The sequence below is a fragment of the Camelina sativa genome, chromosome 15, assembly GCF_030686135.1.
Source record: "Camelina sativa cultivar CO46 ecotype springtype chromosome 15, ASM3068613v1".
NCBI classification, from domain to species: domain Eukaryota; kingdom Viridiplantae; phylum Streptophyta; class Magnoliopsida; order Brassicales; family Brassicaceae; genus Camelina; species Camelina sativa.
The window spans coordinates 27486310-27498959 of record NC_141894.1 but is presented as its reverse complement, the minus strand read 5'-3'; the positions used below and the strand labels follow the sequence as shown (position 1 = coordinate 27498959).

At 40.2% G+C, this 12650-nt stretch overlaps 2 protein-coding genes and 1 non-coding gene across 3 annotated transcripts; 1 reads left to right on the top strand and 2 right to left on the bottom strand.

Annotated features, from left to right (window-relative positions):
• Window positions 1–1058: 1058 nt before the first annotated feature.
• LOC147927198 (uncharacterized) lies at window positions 1059–1792 on the bottom strand. Its single transcript, XM_087487354.1, has 2 exons — window positions 1751–1792; window positions 1059–1505 (listed from the first exon to the last, which is right to left on the bottom strand). The coding sequence occupies exons 1-2, from the start codon at window positions 1790–1792 to the stop codon at window positions 1059–1061; spliced, it is 489 nt and encodes a 162-aa protein (XP_087343480.1).
• Window positions 1793–4088: 2296 nt separating this feature from the next.
• On the top strand, window positions 4089–5657 carry LOC147927197 (uncharacterized). Its single transcript, XM_087487353.1, has 5 exons — window positions 4089–4196; window positions 4279–4770; window positions 4929–5003; window positions 5282–5389; window positions 5535–5657. The coding sequence occupies exons 1-5, from the start codon at window positions 4089–4091 to the stop codon at window positions 5655–5657; spliced, it is 906 nt and encodes a 301-aa protein (XP_087343479.1).
• Window positions 5658–11334: 5677 nt separating this feature from the next.
• LOC147927196 (small nucleolar RNA R71) lies at window positions 11335–11441 on the bottom strand. The gene has a single exon (XR_015583068.1). It is a non-coding gene; the product is annotated as a small nucleolar RNA R71 (small nucleolar RNA).
• Between the last annotated feature and the right edge of the window lie 1209 nt (window positions 11442–12650).

Genomic DNA, 12650 nt, shown 5'->3' with positions numbered 1-12650 from the left:
CATGACTTATTTGATATTTACCAGAAACACAAACTTTTTTCGTTGATAGAAAAAATAAAACTATTTTATAGGTGATAAAAAAATACATGAACTATCACGATTTTTCAGTTTTCCACATATCATTGTTACAATTTTTAACGACGTTAACGTAATATTTTTACAAACGAAATATTGATTTAAGATCTCCGTTGTTGGTCAACGAAACACCATGAAAATGGAGGTGAGATTAATGAGGGTTTATGGCGGTAATTGAATAGATAGAAGGGGAGGGGTGGGGAAGAGAGAGAGGCGAGAAAGAGGAGAAGACAGAACTTTGAGATTCCGTCGGTTTTGTTTTGGGAAGTCGAGATATTTCTATAGCCCGTTAACCATTTACAGCATATTAATAATTAGCTTAAACATGAGAAAAACAACAAAAAAAAATAAAAGATTCATAGGTGCCACGTGGCAGATAGATAGAACTTCCTTAGAAGGTGTAAGCTTACTTTATTATAACTGGATTATCGATATAAATCAATAAATTGATCGCCATTACTTGTTTTCGTTTGCGTTTATCAATATATATATTGCATGATAACTTTTTATTATATACTATAATAAGTTAAATCAATTTTGGTATCGATATAACTTGGTTATCGATATAATTCCGATATACATTGTATGATAAATTTTGTTATCATACACTATAATAAGTTATATCAACTTTGATTTCGATATCACTTGGTTATCAATATAACTAAGTTATATAGTTAACAAGATTATCATATAGTTAACAAGTTCGTCTACTGTAGTCAACTTATTAACTTAAATCGATAATAAACTTATAGAGACAACAAAGTTATTATCAGTTACCAATCCTATGCTGCATGTGGCGGAATATTTTGCAAAGTTTGGTGCATTTAAACTTTTATTGTATGACACAGAAATAATCTTTAGGTGTGTAGGGATTATTTGGTGTCATTTTAAAAACAAAAATAGACAAAATATTATAAACAATATAAAATTTGGTTAAATTTGGGTTTTTTTTTTTTTGTTCACCCAAACTTGTTTTAGAAAACTTAACCGGCAAAAGAGTTCGCCAACAACAAAGATTGTTTCGCAAGAGAGTCTGCAACAGAGTTAGCAGCTCTAGGAATAAAACGACATACAAAGGAAGAAAGACTTGAAGTAGCAATAAGAATATCCGATAAAACTCCATGAACTTCAAGCAAAACTGATCGGGCATTGATAGCCCCCACCAGTTGTTGACAATTATATTCCACCAAGAGGTGAACGCCTCCTAAACTGATCGCATCCAGCACAGCAGCTCTACAGGCCAAAGCTTCCGCCATAAGAGCTGATGATACATGTTCACAAACCGCCGAGTGGTGAGAAGTAATCCCCACATGGTTTGTTATAGTCCAGCCAATCCCTGCAACCTTTGTGGACTGCCTCCATGCCCCATCCGTTCTGCACAAAACAAGATTAGGAGCCACAGGAGGGGAGTTTAAAACCTCAAAGTCTAACTGTAAATTAACCAAAAACCATAATAACCGGAACAAATTATTTTTCGGTTTGGTTTGATGATATTTTCAAAATCATAATAAATCCAAAATGGAAATAACCTAAGGAATAAACCAAATAAACCAAATCCTATGGATACTTTCAATTGAAAAAAAAAACATAGTAAGCAAAAAACCAATATTAAAAAACAAATAGGCACATCGAGTGGGAATATTAAAAACCAAACTTTAGATGCTGTAAGAGATACTTTTTCATTGAGCTCTTTCATTACATGTGCCTTGTCTGCCATGAAATTCAAGAGATGCTGCTGAAAAAGAAAAAATAAAGCCATTTAAACATTTTATGTCTATTAAATTAGAATTTAACAATCTTTTAGCATTAATAAATAAAAAAATAAGAATCTAAGACCAAAATAACATAAAATATTTGGCTAAACACTATTTACATCACAAATTCATATGAAATTTTGCAAATCGAGAAGAAAATAAATCGAAAAGGAAACTAAACTTACCCAATGTTGTACGAAAGGAAACAAATAGACAACGAGAAAGCGACCCGACTGGGATAAAAAGGGACACGACTGGGATAAAGATAGATGAGGCGGTCAGAGAAAGAGAGAGACAGAGATAGCAGCGACTAATTTTAAGAGAAAGAAAAAAAACTAGGGTTTAGTTTTTTTTTTTTGTCAGCCGAACATTAAATTAAAAGGGTTTAGTTTTTAAGCTTTCTATTTTGGAAAAAAAAATTGGTATGTATGTTAAAAAGCTAATGTAAAAGGGTAAAATAATAATTTTACAAATATATTAGAGTGTAGTTAGTTTATAAAATAGAGTGTAGTTAGTAAAGAGTCGGCTCTGGACTAAAGCCCATCAAACAAGGGCTTTAAGCGTCAATATATATTTGGTGCAGCATTTTCATATAAAACTTAAAATTATAATAGAGTTTAGTTAGTAAAGAGTCTGCTCTATACTATCCATGAAACAAGGATTTTAGTCACCAATATGTATTTGGTGCAGCATTTTTATACAAAATTTGTTTTATGGAACACTGGTAAAGTCATTTTTCCTTCCCCATAAAATTTAAAGTTTGATTATGTCCCGAGGTTTTTCTAGATATTGTTCTAGGCAAATCCTTATATATTGGCTAATCTAGTTTTAAATTCCTCAAACAAAGTGTACAATCATAAGTAAGAGGTTTTAAAGATACAACTCATACATATTAGTGAATCTATTTTAAGTTCCTCAATTAAACTATCAATAAAAACTAATTAAGTAAAGATCAGATAATAATTATACACAATGACATAGTTTTGGGTTTGGTAGAAAATGACATGGTTTTCTTATATAAATAATGCAATGAATGGTAAAAACCTCTGAAATTACAAAAAAAAAAACCAAATTTTGATTAAAAACCCGGAAATTATGTAAATATAAACATTTATTCTTTCTCATACTTCTCCTTTATATCCTACTAGATTAGGAATACGTGCAGTTTATATTATTCAAATTTTATTCTTTCTTGTACTTCTCTTTTATCTTCTACTGTAACGCCCTCAAACCAGAAACCCGGTTTAGGGGTACATCGATCGATGTAGGCTGTGCATCGATCGATGCATAGTTCGTTTTGTATGGAACGAATAAGTGAAACGCTCGGTTTGCTGCGTTTTGGGTTTGGAAATCTTGAGGCCGAGTATTTAAGCCAAAAACTCGCCATAGCCACTTTTTGGTCGATTTTGAAGAAAGAGAAAGAGAAGAAATTTCTTAAAGGTTTCGTTTGAGTTTTGTGAGATTTGGAGTTTTTTCTTGGGAGATTTGTTCGTGGGAGTGGAGATCCGGGTTTGAGGACGTGTTGGGCTTGCTGTGGTGTTGATTTTTGTGGTCCTAAAGTCAGAATCTTCTTGTTTAAGGTCAGTGCATGATCATGGCTTATCAGAGCATAAGATCTCTGAGTTCTTTGCATTTTCTGTGATTTAGGGTTTATTTTGCATTGTTTATTATGATTTTCGTGTTTTCCTATGACTGGTTTTGGTGTGAATGTGTTCATGGTCGATTGGTGATGATGGAGAGACAATTTTTGGTGAAGACGGCGTTCGGGAATTGACCCGTCTATTATTATTATTATTGTGATTTTTTTTTGTGCTTGGAGTTCTTATTGCTTGTGTGTATAGCCTATTAGGTGGGAGGATTGCTTCACTAAGTATTTCTATTAATACTTACGTCTCTCTTTTGTGTTGTGGCGCATGTAAAGGCAAAGTGCGATCGTGAAATCAGGGCCGTAAAGAGGAGGATGTTCTAGAGACTTGATTGATTGTGGTCTAGCTATTGTCAGGTTGCTAGAGTTGAGAACATTAGAACATTGTAGGATGCTAGTTTTTGCTTCTTGACTTTGTCAATTTTAGAATATTCATTAATGGATTTATTTGTTGGATTGTTTGGTATTGTTTATGTTATTCGCTGATGTTGAGTGTTGCTAGGTTGTTAGTGGGTATGGGATCACTAGAAATTTATAATAATAATAATAGACGGGATGGGATTTGGTATCAGAGTCCTTATGGTTCTAGGAGAATCGTTCCGGGTTTTGCGAGTATGGCACGGCCGATAACTAAGCTCATAGGGAAGGAGGTTCTATTTGTGTGGTCAACGGAGTGTGAGACAAGTTTTGCAAGCCTTGAGCAGATGCTGACTATCACGCTGGTGTTGGCACTGCTAGAGCAGAATGAGCTTTACGTTGTGTATACATGCTTCCAGAGTTGGTTTGGGATGTGTGCATACGCAGCAGGAAAAGGTTATTGCCTATGCTTCACAGCAGTTGCAGAAGCATGACGCCAATTACCCTACCCATGATTTAGAGATGGTACCGCTGGTTTTCGCTTTGAAGATTAGGAGATCCTATCTTTATGGCGGAAAGGTTCAGGTATTTACTGATCATAAGAGCTTGAAGTACATCTTCACTCAGCTCGAGCTAAATTTGAGGGAGAGCTGCTGGATGGAGTTGGTAACAGAAAATGATCTGGAGATAGCTTACCATCCTGGTAAAGCTAACATGGTTGCAGATGATTTGAGTCGGAACCGGGAGGCTTCGGCTCAAGAGCATGACATGGAGGCGTTAGTGGGTGAGATTAGTGCATTGAGGTTGTGTGCTATCTCACAGGAGCCTTTGGGCTTGGAGGCAGCTAATCGAGCAGACTTGTTGAGTAGAGTACAGTTATCTCAGGAGAGTGATGTGGGGATGGTGAATGCCTATAAGACCGAGGGTTCAGAGTATCAGGTCTCTGCTAATGGGACTATCCTTGTGCATGGTCGGATTTGTGTACCCATGGATGAGAGTCTAAGGTAGTAGATACTGAGAGAGGCTCATTCCAGCATGTTCTCTATTCATCCATTAGAGACAAAGATGTACGTGACCTCAAACGGTATTATCACTAGACAGGGATGAAGAAGGATGTAGCCAACTGGGTTGCGAAGTGTGACACTTACGAGCTAGTGAAGGCTGAGCATCAGGTTCCAAGTGGTTTATTGCAGAGTTTACCCAGTCCAGAGTTGAAGTAGGATATGATCACGATGGACTTCGTGGTAGGATTGCCAGTGTCACGGACGTTTGATGCGATTTGGGTCATTGTGGATCAATTGACTAAGTTTGCACAATTTCTGGCCATCAAGAAAACCGATGGAGCAGCGGTTTTGGCTAGGAAGAATGTGAGGGAGATAGTCAGATTGCATGGTGTGCTTGCGAGTATCGCGTCTGATAGGGATTCCAAGTTCACTTTGGTGTTCTGTAGGGCATTTCAAGCAGAGATGGGCACGAAAGTGCATATGAGTACAGCCTATCATTCTCATATGGACGGTCAGTCGGAGAGGACGATCCAGACTTTGGAGTATTTACCGAGGTTGTGCGTGCTGGATTGGGGTGGCCATTGGGCAGATCACTTGAGCTTGGTGGAGTTTGCCTACAACAATAGTTACCATGCGAGTATTAGGATGGATCCCTATGAGGCGTTGTACGAGAGGCCATGTTGTACACCGTTATGCTAGACTCAGGTGGGGGAGAGGAGCATATATGGTGCAGACTTTGTTAAGGAGACCTCGAAGAACATCAGGGTTCCAAAGTTGAACATGAAGGAGGCTCAGGATCGGCAGAGAAATTATGCTGATTGATATATCATGGTTTTTGTGGTTTTTAACCATGATATAATGAGTCTTTTAGAGTCTTTTGATGTGTTTTTAGGTTCTTTGTGAGTCTTTATAGGTTTTATAGGATTTTGGCATGCATGGAGCAAAGTGGATCAATTTGGGCCGTTTTGGAGCATTGAACCGAAGGATATCAACTTAGAGACAATCTAGGGTGATGGTGTCGATCGACACCACCCTTGGTGTCGGTCGACACCCCTTTTAGCCGACACAAGAAGCCCAAGTTTTGAAGATTTACAAATCTGACCAAAGTTTTCCATATTTGCATCATTAGTCTCTGAACGTGTTTTAGGAATATAAATAGGTTTTCTAGGTCATTGTTTAGACCTAAGATTTATTTTTCCCTGCAACTTTTGAGAGAGAGATTTTGGAGAGAAGAATCAAGACTCCTACAGAGAAGATTCAGAACTCCCTTACTTCTCTATTCTATTTTTTTAATGCAATTTATTCAGATTTTGATTTGTGTTTCATTGATTATGTCTGAGTAGATCTGCTTATTAGGTTACGGTTTCTCAATAGGGATTTCATGGATTGTTAGATTGATTAACTTATTTGGATTCATTATTTTTCTTGTTCTTCACCATAGGTTATTTTTAATGCTAGATCTTTGATTAGTCATCTGGATTTAGATCTTGTATTATTGATTGATATGAGAATATAATTGATTTTCCTGACAAAAACATTTGGTGAGAAAATTTACTTTTTGCAAAGAGATTTGAATTAGTGATTTTGTGAACAAATCTAAACTTGATTTTATTGCTGGTTTTTAACTTGGATTTTGCAAAGAGATTTGGATTTTTGGGTTTTAAACTTAGATAATATTTGCAGTGAGAAATGATTTATTTTACAATTGTATTTAAAGAATTTCCATAGACCTAGCGTTTATTCCCATTGATTTACAACTCTTTTATTGTCTATTTAACCTTGCAATTTAATTTTAATATATTTTCTTGTTTAGCAAAAGAAAAAGATTATTAAATCTATTGTGTGAGTCTAGAGTCTCTGGGGATTTGATCCCTAAATACTAAAGTGATCTCTTAATTTGATAGAGTAGCTCTAGGTTAAATTTGAGCATATCACTGATAGGAGGAGGAAGGATCTTGAGTTTTAGGTGGGTGACAAAGTGTACCTCAAGATGGCCATGTTGCAAGGTTAGAACAGGTCATTGTCAGAGACTAAGTTGAGTCCCAAGTACATGGGTCCGTTCATAGTGGTTGAGCGGGTGGGACATATTGCTTATAGGCTGGAGTTGCCTGATGTTATGTGTGCATTCCAAAAGGTGTTCCATGTGTTGAAGCTGAGGAAGTGTCTTCACAAGGATGATCAGTTCTTGGCTAAGATTCGTAAGAATTTTCAGCCCAACATGACTTTGGAAGCGAGGCCAGTGAGGGTTCTCGAGAGGAGAGTCAAGGAACTTCGGCGAAAGAAGATTCCTTTGATGAGAGTCCTTTGTGACTGTGATGGAGTGGAGGAGCAGACTTGCGAGCCAGAGACGAGGATGAAGGAAAGGTTCAAGAAGCGTTTGGAGAAGCAGGTCGCGGCTTGAACTTGTCTAGCCTGGTCTTAGTTGTTGTTGTAGATGTTGGTGCGGTGAAGTCCGTGGCTGGAGCAGAATGGAGTATTGCAGCCCATCTCTCCTTATACTTGGTCGCTTAGGGGTGGTTGGTTGTGCGACTAAGGACAAAGATAAGGTTGTATTTGGGATACGTGATTCCGTGAAGCGCATTGCTAAAAGTTGAAGTTTCTAAAAATAGAAGTTTCTAAAAATGAAAGTTTCCAAAAATGGAAAGTGTTGAGGTAGATATAGTCGGGAGATACTCGATGGCATCAGAGAGTGGGAGTGGTATGTTAGCTTCGAATGACGATCCGAGAGCACGCTCTAGGGTGACAACCCAAGAGCAGGATTTTGAGACTCCCTGGATACCGTACCTGTGGGCCGCAGCTCGGCAGTGTGGCGGTATGTCTGGAAGGTTTTGACCTGAAAGTGGGAGAAGTGGTTGAGACTTCCTGGATGTCGTAGCTGAAGGTGGATAGCCTTACAGTGAGCTGGCATAATTCGTTGGTTGCGACCGTGGACGGGGGAAGCACTGAGTTATGAGCAAATAACGTCTAGGATGTGAGTATATTTAGTAGAGGGAGACCTCGAGGGATCAGTTTGAGATGTACGAACAGTTGCAACAATTGCACAGGAAACCTTGGCTGACAGTGTTCTTTCTGGTCGGAGGATGTGCGAGCCGTCGTGACGGTTTCACGAAGATCCTTGGTGGATTGACGGTAGTGCGAGATTCGAGGATGAATCCTTGTTGGTGGGGGAGAATTTTAACTCCTGCAAACTGGAATCCTGGTTTAGGAGTTGCATTAATCGATGCATGGTTCGTTTTATGCGTAACGAGTAAGTGAAACGCTTGTTTTGCTGCGTTTTTGGGTTTGGAAACCCTAAGGCCGAGTATTTAAGCTAAAAACTTGCCACTTAGCCACCTTTTGGTCGATTTTGAAGAAGGAGAAAGAGAAGAAAAGTTCTTAAAAGGTTTCCTTTAAGTTTTGTTAGATTTGGAGCTTTTCCTTGGGAGATTTGTTCGTGGGAGTGGATATCCCGGTTTGAGGATGTGTTGGGCTTGCTGTGTTGTTAATTTTCGTGGTCCTAAAGTCAGAATCTTCTTGTTTAAGGTGAGTGCATGACCATGGCTTATCTGAACATGAGATCTCGGGAATTGACGCTAGGGAAACTGCTTCGACAGATGTAGGGAGTGTATCGGTCGACGTAGTGGCGATGTTTCAAGAGCAATCGACATGATGCATCGGTCGATGCAAGGAGTGCATCGATCGATGCATCTAGGGATTTTGAGAATTGCATCGGTTGTTGCAAGGTATGTATCGGTCGACGTGAGGCGCGATGCAAGGCGTGCATCGGTCGATGCAGAGGGAGTTGCATCGGTAGACACAAGGCATGTGTCGGTCGATGCAGTTCTCAACTGACGACGATTTGTGGTTTGGTTTTTTATGTTTTATTGTGATTGTTGTTTGTGATTGGTGTTCTTATTGCTTGTGTGTATAGCCCAGTAGGTGGGAGGATTGCCTCTTTAAGTATTTTTGGTAATACTTACGCCTCTCTTTTGTGTTGTGCCACAGGTAAAAGCAAAGTGTGATATGTATATATTTTACACATTTTCATGATGCATTTGTCATTCATTTTGTTCTCTTAACTCATTGTTTTGTATTGTTTTTAGTCTCTTTTGCTCCACATGCATATCTAGGTAGTCTTTGCATTGGTCTTGCATACATCTTGCATTTTGGAGTTGTTTCAGGTGTTTTAGGAGGTGTCCAAACCATCAAATGCAAATAAGGATCAGGAGAGCAGTTAAGCGACTCGATCTACACTACCCAGCGACGCAAGCTTCCACGTCCTTGATCGAGTCGAGTGAAGATTTTACTTTGGGATTCAGCTTTCAACGTCTTCATCAAAGTTGTAGAGAATTGAGTCATCTTTCCAATGCAGTTTATTGCAAACCAATCGGAGGCATGGTTCATGAGTTATCTCCGTTTTAGTGGATGCATGTACGTTCAGAAATTCGACTCGACCCGAATGCAAAGGAGAGCTTCCACTCGATCAGATGTTAGCAGCGACTCGACCGAGACGTCCCAGGATGGCTCCCGAGCACCCTTAAGATGCGACTCGATCAGCAGCTCCCGAGCACCCTCAAGATGCGATTCGATCGACAGTTTCCGAGCATCCTTAAGATGCGACTCGATCAGCAGCTCCCGAGCACCCTCAAGGTGCGACTCGATCGACAGTTTCTGAGCACCCTCACGTCGCGACTCGATCGACAGTTTCTGAACACTCTCACGATGCGACTCTATCGACGCTCTGAAACCGATGTCCTGGTTATGTCCCGAAGACGCATCCGAGAAGGATTCCCGAACCGACGTTCTACATTGTCATTTTATGTTTTAGAGATTTCCATGTTTTTCCTATAAATAGGCTTTGTTAAGTTTTCACGGGAATTTTTTAGCTTTTATCTCGTTTTGTTCTTTCCCTTAAGGTTTACCCTAGCCACCTAAAACGCTTGACACTTTGTATCCCGATACCTTTGAATTTATTCAGTATTTTGATTCGATTTCTTCTACAATTTTGTTCATCTCATTTTTAACTATCTAAGAATGCTTGTTTCAATGTTTTCTGAATTTGTATCTTTGATGATGATTTTCGGATCTGAGTAGTGTGGTAGTTCTTGAGGATGGGATATCTTAGGATGTAATGTGTTTAAGCTTTGATTGTATGATTCCCTTCTGGACTAGAGTTAGAAATACTAGTTTCTCTCTGATCAATTGGAACTGGGTTTTAGACATTTCCGCATCCAAAAGGTGTTCGATGAAATGTCTGACCAACTAGTGCCAGAGACTTACGTTCCTAGCCTAAGAGATTAGTTGTCTAGGATGTTTGTTGACGTGAATGAACTTGTTTTTCATGCCATGCTCGATTATGTTTCTCTAGCGAGAGCTAGGTTTGGAAGTGATTGAGTTTGAGTAGCTTCTGTCAAGAGATTGAATTAGCTAAGAAATGATGTTCATTGTTTAGGGATGGTTTGCTTGTGGCATGTTAAATACTCTATAGACTAGGATACTCCACCGACATCAATTACTCCCATCCTTAGGACCTCTTCCTTTCTGAATTTTATTACATTCCTGAGACTGTTTCGTTTCTTGCCTTTTTAGTTCATGCTTCGACTCGTTTATGTTTTTATTCATTTTCGCTTCTTGTCATGCATTCTCGTTTCTAGTTCTATGACTCATTTCCGCTTTGTATTGTCATCATTCTAGGACTGTTAGAAAAGCACTCTCTTTGAATTTGGCTTGACTTGTGATTTCTTGATTGCATCTTGATTGCTAGAAAAGTTTCCCATTTGGATTGACACCTTAAGTACTACAACTACATAAGGTTAATTGAAACCTACTAGGAGACATAAAATCCTAGTATCAATTTGGCGCCGTTGCCATTTGGGATTCTTTTTGCTACATTTAAGATTTCAAGTTTTGCAAGATTAAGTTCTGTTACACAATCATTCTGCGTACTGACTTGCTTTGGTTTTCTACTTGTTTGTTTTGCATCTCAGGTACCTGTTGATTGCCCCCTTGCATGCACACCAGATCAAGAGGACAACAGAATCTCCTTCCTGTGATCGACGAAATCAACCGGTTGCAACACCCACGATAAGCTCGTCGACCCATTGATCATCCCGCACACGTCACTATGGAACAACAGCATGAACCACATTAGGTACCGCGAAACATTGGTGCTGGGGATGCACCGAACACTCACACTCAACGTGCTGGAATCGTCCCTCCCGCCGTGCAGAACAACAACTTCGAGATCAAAAGTGGTCTGATCACCATGATCCAAGGCAACAAGTTTCACGGGTTGCCTATGAAGGATCCACTCGACCACTTGGACGAGTTCGACCGTCTGTGCAGTCTTACCAAGATTAACGGCGTGAGTGAGGACGGTTACAAGTTGCGCCTCTTCCCATTCTCCCTGGGAGACAAGGCTCATCAATGGGAGAAAAACCTTCCCAAGGGATCAATAACCACCTGGGATGGCTGCAAGAAGGCATTCTTGGCCAAGTTTTTCTCCAACTCTAGAACAGCACGTCTCAGGAATGAGATTTCCAGCTTCACTCAGAAGAGCTCAGAATCATTTTGTGAAGCATGGGAGCGTTTCAAGGGTTACAACAGCCAGTGCCCACACCATGGTTTCAGCAACGAGTCACTACTGAGTACTCTCTACCGTGGTGTCCTTCCCAAAATACGTATGCTGCTTGACACCGCTTCTAACGGTAACTTCCTGAACAAGGACGTCGATGAAGGTTGGCAACTGGTGGAGAATCTCGCTCAGTCAGACGGCAACTACAACGAGGATTATGACCGCACATTTCGCAGCGACGCTGGGTCTGAAGAGAAGTACAAGAAGGACCTCAAGAATGTCAATGAGAAGCTTGACCGTATCTTGCTGACCCAGCAGAGGAGTGTCCACTTCGTCTCTGAGGATGACCCTTTCCAAGTTCCAGATGGGGAGGGTGAGCAGAGTGAAGAGATCAGCTATGTTCAGAATCAGGGTGGATACAACAAAGGTTACAACCCCTACAAGACGAACCCCAATTTGTCTTACTGAAGTACCAATGTTGCTAATCCACAAGATCAGGTGTACCCGCCGCAACAACAACAGCAAGGGCAACAAAAACTTTTTGTGCCTTATAATCCGGGATTCGTTCCAAAACAACAGTTCCAGCAGGGTTACCAAGCTCCCTCCGGACCACCGCCAGGATTCCACCCTCAACCAGTTCAGCCTACTTCTACCCCAGATCAGGAAATGAAGCAGATGATGCAACAAATTCTTCAGGGTCACGCTAGCGGTTCCATGGATACTGCAAAAAAGTTCGCTGACCTTAGTCAGAGGATGGAATGCTCCTACAATGATCTGAACGTCAAATTCGAAGCTCTGAATTCGAAGATAAGGTACATGGAAGGTCAATCGGCTACTACTTCTACACCAAAACCTGGCCAATTCCCTGGTAAAGCTGTTCAGAATCCCAAGGAGTTCGCCAATGCCATCACGCTGAGAAGTGGGAAAACATTGCCTCCCAGGCAAGGAGTTCCAGACGTCACTGAGGACAGTGAGGACTTAGCTGGGGAGGATTTTGGTCAAGATGACGCTCAGATGGAGAATCCAGTCGAAACAGTCAAAGACCCAGTTGAACCAGTGAGGCAGTCCGAACCTGAAGCTGTTAAGGAACCTGTTATTTCTGAAGACAGACCTGCGAGATTCATCCCTCCACCGTACAAGCCTCCTCTACCATTTCCAGTGAGGTTTAGGAAGCAGCTCACTGAGAAATACAAAGCCTTGTTCGAAAAACAAGTCAAGGAGATTGAGTTGAGGATGCCATTGCCGGATGCATTCGCACTTGT